The 8,047-nt window shown below is 41.7% G+C and overlaps 1 protein-coding gene across 1 annotated transcript; it reads right to left on the bottom strand.

Moving 5' to 3' along the window:
- On the bottom strand, window positions 1-4,232 carry LOC140546354 (CD209 antigen-like protein C). Its single transcript, XM_072669543.1, has 5 exons — window positions 4,223-4,232; window positions 3,919-4,101; window positions 3,195-3,337; window positions 899-1,002; window positions 1-793 (listed from the first exon to the last, which is right to left on the bottom strand). Exons 1-5 carry the CDS (start codon window positions 4,230-4,232, stop codon window positions 637-639), a joined length of 597 nt encoding a protein of 198 aa, XP_072525644.1. The 3' UTR covers window positions 1-636.
- Between the last annotated feature and the right edge of the window lie 3,815 nt (window positions 4,233-8,047).

The following is an 8,047-nucleotide window of genomic DNA, read 5'->3' as shown; positions in this document are numbered from 1 at the left end:
AGCTGCTTGTGAAAGTGAAGTCTAAATAGGTTAGCTGGGTGCTAGCCAGATGCTAGGCTTACATACAACTCTACACAGACACTACTACAATCTCTTCAGCTAGCTAACACACCATCCCGACTGGAGACTGAGAGGACCCAGAAAGCACAGCAACCCTATCCAGTAAGACTAAAGAATAATTACCAAATGTTCTTGTTTTAGTCTAAGCTAGGCTAGGCTATGCTACTCATATTCACTGGCTGGATTAGGGTGTTGTAAAACCCTAAATTTGGTTACAAGCCCACCATAAAAGGAGAATCAGAATTTATTCTGAGGTAAAATAACAGGGTGGTAAAAAAACAGCCTTGTAAAACCACATCTGAACATTTTTCATGCAAACTAAAGTCGCATACCTACTATTTATACATCAAACAACTTAAATACTCACTACATGCATTGTTTGATGCCTTTAAGAGAAAATATCTATCAACAGATTTTATACTGAAATAATTCTTATGCATTTTAAATTATGAGCATGTCATGAAAAATACATGTCCAGTAACTTTTCCGTAACTTTAGTATTTCTGTGCTGCTCTAGCCAATTCTGTTTAAAAACTGGGCCGGGTCATGGGTGGCTGTGGCATCACTGTGTGTAATTCACTCCCTCGTATGAACTTTCTCACAGATCCTGACAACAGGGTGATCACAGGGATAATCAGCCCAGTTTGATGCACCAGGTGTAGCTCCTTTGTATCCAGTTATAGCACAGTCCTCTTTTTTTTCATAATCATTGGGTTCTCCCTTCCACCAGAATCTGAAACACACAGAATCAGACTTTTCACTATTTCACATCTAGATCTTCAAAGAGCTACAGTGAGGAACTGCATCATGGTCAGAGTTCAGTTCAGTGGTCTCTTACCCGGTGGTCAGTGCTGAGCCATCCACCCATTTCCAGACCCCCTCTCTTTCACTGTCAGTCAGACCAATCCAAACTTCAGTGCCAAAGTTTCTAGTGATGAACTCCTGTTAGTGAGGCAGGACACAATGATTACATACATCTGTAAAACAATCTCTCTCTCTCTCTCTCTCTCTCTCTAATGAAAATAAAAGCATTGTTTTATTTGATTATTTAAATAGCTGTGAGGGCTGATTCCTGGACAGACAATACACAGAGATTGAATGATTAGTACAAGTGGAAAGCATTTTCATCAGGGTGGCAGTCCATTAACTAGCCACATCCAGCCTGGTTAGGATGATGTTGTGGCTAGGAGGCAGGATTTTTAACACTTACAAACTTTTAGCTGATTACAATAAACCAATCAAACAAAAGCTATTTAAATAACACAACTTATAGATGTTAATTTAACACAAAAGCCACTTTTAATGACGACTGCAGTCTCAGAATGATTTAGCCTCTTTATCACAAGCTTCTTTAGTACTTACTAGAGCAACCTTTCTGCTAGCCACCACCAGGTTTGCTGCTGCAGTCACCAAAGATTTTCTATGGTTTTTAGGTCAGGCAACTGTGAAGGCCACTCCAAAACCTTCCAGGACTTTCAGGCATGTTTGGGATCATTGTCCTGTTGGAAGGTCCAATGATGCTGAAGCTTCAGCTTCCTCACAGAAGACACAGCATCATTTTGTCCTACGATTTCCTGATACATGATTGAATACGTTCTTTTCAGCTTAGGCTTCATTATTCCCCCTCCAGACGTACCATTGATTCATAGACATTACAAGAAATCTACAGAACTACTAAGGAAGGTGAAGCTTGGCCATCTTTGGACCTTCCAACAGGACACTGATCCCAAGCATACCTCAAAGTCCACTGTGGCTTGGTTTCAGAGTAAGTCCTGGAAGATTCTGAACTGGCCATCACAGTTGCATGTCTTGAAACCCACAGAAAATTATTGAGCCCAATTCACTACACATGGGCAGTAGGCTGTATAGGTACACTACAGATCTAGTTGCCCCACTGCTGGATCTTTTGACTCTGATTGTGTGTGTGTGTGTGTGTGTGTGTGTGCGCGCGCGCGCGCCAGTCAGTTTCTCGAGCAGAAGGCTGAGTGGGTGTCACTCTCCTTCATGTGTTTTTCCCAAGTTTGTTTCCCTCTGTGTGAACCCCAAGTTTCCCCTCAAGTTCCCTGTGTGTGTGTGTGTGTGTGTGTGTGTGTGTGTGTGTGTGTGTGTGTGTGTGTTAGCACATATACACTCATTTAGCAGAGGAAGGCAAGAGTGTCTTTCTTCCCTGTAACTCAGTTCTCTAGTTTCTTTTGGGAGATCATTTTGCCCTTAGTTTCCATTTTTCCTCAAGCTTTGCGAGGTAGCCAGTGTTCTTCCCTGGAAACCATTTGTTTGTTTCCTGCCTTTCTTTGTTTTCCGTCTTTATTTATTAAATCCACCCCTTTTAAGTTTCATTTGTTGGCTGGCTTCATAACTGCCGCTTTGGTGAAGCGGCAGAGCATCGGTCTTGCAATGTGGCAGCCTTGGTTTGAGTGGCTTTATTTCTCATTTCCGTTTTGCCATTGCCATTGGTCACGTGATCGTGGTAGCTCACTCAGTAACATGCCAGCCCGCCACTGTAGGTGAGCAACACATTACAATGCCATTTGGCAGATGCATGTAACTGCAAATCCAGGCCCAAATATTCATGTTACCCAAAACAGTAGCACACTAATTTGGTAGCTACAGTACAGCTTTGAGGACAGCCATAAATCTCCATTTTTGCCATAATCTGAACCTGGCAGTTGTTCTTTACATTTTCAATTCCATGATGAATGAACCAGTAGAAATCCTCTAAAATGCTTCTCATGTATTTCGCAAATCCACTGTGTTTTATTCAGGCAAAATAACAGGTTTGTTAAGAGGCTTGTAAAAGGGCATCTGGCCATTTTCACACCCAAATCACATACTTACTATTTTTACATGAAGAATAACAAACATAGAACCTTCTATAGAACCTTTAAAACCCACCCAGCAGAAGCTAAAGCTAACACATAGCAGTGTGAGAATATCAAACTGAATTAATATTAGTCAGCTGAGCATTGAAATGGAAAAAAAACCCCAAAAGGCAACATAAAAAAATAGGTCACAACATACATACATCATTTCTCGTAACTCAGGCATTATCTAGAATCCCAAGTTTCCCAATAGTCAGTTTTCCCACCCTTGTCACACTCCCGCCCAGAGGATGAGAAAACCTTACTCTCTCTCACCTGTTTTTCTCTGCTGTTGATGATCAGCAGGTCTGCTCCTCTCTTTCTGCAGTCTTCTCTGCTCTCACTCCAGCTCTTCTTTATATAAGAGATGTGGTAAAGACTGGAGCTGAAGTAGATCCACCCCTGTTCATTCTGCTTCACTTTTATAAGAAGACAAAAGGAGCCAGAATAAATGGTGCATCTGTTCACTCATCTCCTCTGCTCAGTATCTGGAACACCTCAAAGACTGCAGCCTGCTGAACCCATTACAGTAACCCATACACATGTGCTCATAAAATGCCTGTACTGCAGCCCGACCCCCAAAAACTGAGAAGAGGGGAAGGGTCTTTACGAGTGACAAGTAGGCCCAGAAACCAAAGAGGGGGACAGAAAACAGTGAGCCGTTTTGGATGCTGTGCGGTTTCTCAGACAGATATCTATCAGATCGGAGATAGAGACCAAAGAGAAAGAGAGAGAGAGAGAACAGCTGCGTTCTCACACTCTACTTCTCATATTTCACACCTATTTCAGGACAGCACAAGGGGGCCGCCATGACATTGGTTGGCAGGACATTGGTTGGCAGGACATTGGTTGATTTGCAGTCATGTCATCTGCATCTACAGCAGAGCTGAACATGAAGGGGGAGCTGCAGAGGCTGAATTGACCTCAATAATGTCTTATTAATATAATATCAGTGTTTTTCTGGTCTAATTAGACTTTAAACTTCCAAATATTCACTCACCCAGGTTAGAAAGCTGCGTCTGGAGTCCTCCGTTGTCCTTCAGTAACTGGTCTCTCTCTGCAGTCAGGTTGTTGAACTTGATCCACAGCAGTGTGATGGCAGTCAGCAGGAGAACACACAGCAGCCCCAGACACACTGCCGTCAGTCTGCAGCATGTGTGCCCTGCAGAGCTGCTTCCTGAAGCTAGAAATGAACACATTCTTCACACTTATGATAGTTTACACTTTACAGTGAATACTAGTGTTGATTCATGAAGTGATGCTGCTGTGTCTCTAGTAGTGGAGCTGTATGTATGTGAGTGTACCTGTGATCATGTTTCCTTTATGGCTTCTTGTCACACGAGTCCCTGGAACGTCTTCATTCGCATAGATCTCTTCAGTCAATTTGAGGTCTGCTGTAAATCCTGAATTCATATAAATAACCTCACTCGTCTCTGGTCCTGCTCTCTTCATTTTGAAACGAGTAGTTAAAATCTTGATTATGATTATTTTTGTTTATTTGCAGACTACAGTCCTCAGAGCCTCCAGCTCTCAGACTGACTCTGTGTTTGTGGTTTGTATAATATATATATATGCTGCTTTTAGGACAGGAAGTTGAGGCCTCAGCTAGTCTGCACGAATCACAGAGCATTCTCACAAGCCCACCTCTAAATTTGCTCTCTTGTGTCTCTGCAGATTCAGTGTATTGTCTTTATTATACAGTTTATTGGTATTATTATTATTATACACGTTGTAATGTGTGTGTTCTCTGTGTACGAAGTTTAAATGTAGTCCCTCTTTAAGGATTGTGGTGGTCTTTGACTTCATTCACAATCTCTCAATATTAGGAACACAAACAACAAACTCAATATAATGACTTTACTCATATATACAGTTGATTCATACTGGTGTGTGTGTGTGTGTGTGTGAAATTTCAGATGGTCATTATTTGTTGCCTTGAGCTTATTTTTTTTTTTAATATTAAAAAGGAAGCTGAAACCCACAGGATGTGGCTGAGCTTAGGCTGCTTGCTTTAGGCACAGCTGTGTGATGTCAGTTTACATTTTTTAACTTGACACCATTTCTAGACACTTGGTCATATTGGGACACAAATAGATTTAGTTGATTCACACTGAGAGATGAAATGAAGGTGTTAATAAGGATCCTTTTAAAGAAGACGCCATCGTCACTGGGCCTGAGAGTGATCTTGGGTACACTTGGACTGGACTGTGGGTATGTCCAGGTGTTCCATACATACTGACTGTAGAATAAAGATAAAAGGGCTGGTCTGCCTGGTCAACACCACACACTGAAGTGACGTCTGACTTGTTGAAGTGTGGGCGTTACCCAATAAACTGACAACTCCTGTAAACCTGAGGATTCACTTCTAATAGTGGTGCTACAGTAGTGAGACTTTCTGCTTTACAGACGAGGAAAGTCCCTTCTGATGAAGTACGGAAGGTGGGAGCAACTACAAGTGCTTTGGGGTGAGTGCATGATGGTGGGCTGCTTAAAATGGTTAAGAAAAGCTGTTCACTGTTAATACAGACAATAACAACCTATAATAATCAGTAAATGAATTCTATAGCATCTTGAATGTGTCAGTATATGTAGCTCTTATCTTGAGCTGCTGTGTTTTTCAGACAGAGCCACCCTGTGAGTGTGAGGGTGAAGGGTAGAGCCGTGAGGTTGTTTTAAATATCTAAAGAAATCTTCCACCACTGGACTGTTGTAGTGGATGGACATGCAATCCCTTCTCAAAGAGAGTTCAAGAACTCAAGAAACTGGCCTTTTAACCCTGCTGAAGAAGGACAGACACAAACAAGCCTGTGAGGTGTGTGTGTTTTAGCAAGCACTAAAGTCACGTGGTAGTTGTATGTGCAGAAGAACGTCACATGGTTAAAGTGTGAATTCAACAAAGCACACACTCGCTCAGCATATCAGCTGAACTATCACACTGCACAGCTGGACTGAGTTTCATGCTGTTAAAGAGGGGGGGAGGTCATGTGGGCATTATACTGTGGTTAAAGCAGTCAGTAGTTGGAAACGTGGCTAGAGGAGCCTGAGTGCTGTTGCTGTCCAGATTGCTGAATGGCCTGCAGGTCTCCACAGCCTCCTGCAGAAATATGCCTTCAACATGACCAATACAGAAGTGGTTCTAAAAGTCTTGAGGGTCCCACACCCCTGCATAACTTGCTGAACTGAATGTTTAGGAGTGTATAGACTGGCTACACTGGGTATTGGTGTGGTGTTTTCTTTAGGCACTACAAGTGTCAATAATGCCCTTAGGCTGCACAATCATGTTGGAACAGGAAGTGGCCATCCCCAAACTGTTCCCGCAAAGTTGGGAGCATGAAATTGACCAAAATATCTTGGTGTGCTGAAGCATTAAGAGTTCCTTTCACTGGAACTAAGGTGCCGAACCCAACCCCTGAAAAATAACCACACACCATAATCCCTCCTCCTCCAAACTTTACACTTGGCACAATGCAGTCAGAGAAGTACCGTTCTCCTGGTCATGCTTTAGACTCATGGTGATGTAAGGTTTGGATGCAGCTGCTCTGCCATGAAAACGCATTGCATTAAGCTCTCTATGCGCTATTCTTGAGCTAATCTGAAGGCCATATGAAGTTTGGAGCTCTGTAGAAATTGACTCTGCAGAAAGTTGGTGACCTCTGCACACAATGCACAGACAATTCACGCCTGGACTTGTTGCAAAGGTGGCATCCTATCACAATACAATGCTGGAATTCACTGAGGTCCTGCGAGCAACCCATTTTTTCACAAATGTTTGTAGAAGCAGTCTGCATGCCCAGGTCCTTGGCTTTATACACCTCTGGCATTGGAATTGATTGAAACACCTGAATTCAATGATTTGGATGGTTGAGTGAATACTTTTGGCAATATAGTATATATTGACATTGATTTTGGTAGCTCTAGGACACCTGTGTCTAAAGAAATGAGATCTTAGATGCATCTGTATAAATGATCTATAAATAATGAGATATTTTGATGCATTTTGATGAATGAACTGGGAGATGAGTAGAAAAGTGCATTTGTCATTAGCAGGGGTACTATGAGTTTTTGGTTGTATGTCTTTTGGGCTTTGTAATGCTCTGTCAGTCTTTTAGGGCTTAATTAAGAACATTTTGTATGACATGATCATGAGTTTGTTGTAGCCCCAATTTATGACATGAAGTGAAGATCATATTTATATATATTTAAAGGCAGAGTCAAATTTCATCTGTATCCAATAAAAATGGTGTGTAATATATATATATATATATATATATATATATATATATATATATATATATATATATATATATATATATGACACTTAAATAGAATTTTTATATATCAGATTTTATTATAATATCTCATAAAAGTAAAAGTGTATGAGGGTGAGAACCAGCTTTAAGAAAGACCATGAGGGGCTCTGCTGCATTCACACCTCCAGCACACACAGGAAACTGTTCTCAGGGCTCGGTCACTTCCTTTACTAATACGTCTAATGCAGTTAAACTAGCCGAGCCGTGCAGCAGTGCTGTAGTGTTCCTACAGAGACGCAGTAACTCAGTGTTTCAGTCTTTCAGAGATTACAGATATCTCTCAGTGTTTATGATGAAGTGATTGGAACTGAGGAGCTGAACAGAGGAGATAGGGTGGAGATGGTGGTGGAGATCTATGAGAGTGTAGATGCAGTTAGAGGACATGACCCCAACACAGAGACAGAGGCCGTCAACACAAGGAGGAAGCTACAGACACAACAAGCAGGTATCATTACTAATCCTTTATTGAATCTCTTCTTTTAGAGACAGTAAATACTAGAATACTGGAACACTGAGCTGTATTCTGTAGGAGCTCTACTGTAATGCTGCACTTCTGGACTAGGTGAACTGTTTTAGTGGTGGTAAAGAACATGCAGCATTACTACAGTACAGCTATCAGTGCATCTTTGTCAATTCTTCTGTGTTCATCTCTTAGAGTCACTGGGAGGGTTTAGCTGTGTTTAAACAGTGATACTGGTTCTGACTGAAGCTCATGTATCTGTTTCCCCCATAGAGAGTCACTCTACAGGAAGCAGACGCTACAGACTGACTGCAGTGTGTCTGGGGCTGCTGTGTGTTCTCCTGCTGACTGCCATCACA

This window comes from Salminus brasiliensis, chromosome 24, assembly GCF_030463535.1.
Source record: "Salminus brasiliensis chromosome 24, fSalBra1.hap2, whole genome shotgun sequence".
Classification (NCBI taxonomy): Eukaryota; Metazoa; Chordata; class Actinopteri; order Characiformes; family Bryconidae; genus Salminus; species Salminus brasiliensis.
The sequence above is the reverse complement of the archived record's forward strand: the minus strand, read 5'-3'. Positions and strand labels throughout refer to the sequence as shown.

Bases quoted from the DNA above. Each gene is read 5' to 3' on its own strand.
- LOC140546354 (XM_072669543.1), bottom strand. The intron at 3,338-3,918 runs GTGAGTGAATAT...TTCTTATAAAAG, and splicing joins GACGCAGCTTTCTAACCTGG to TGAAGCAGAATGAACAGGGG. The intron at 794-898 runs GTAAGAGACCAC...TGTGTGTTTCAG, and splicing joins GGCTCAGCACTGACCACCGG to ATTCTGGTGGAAGGGAGAAC.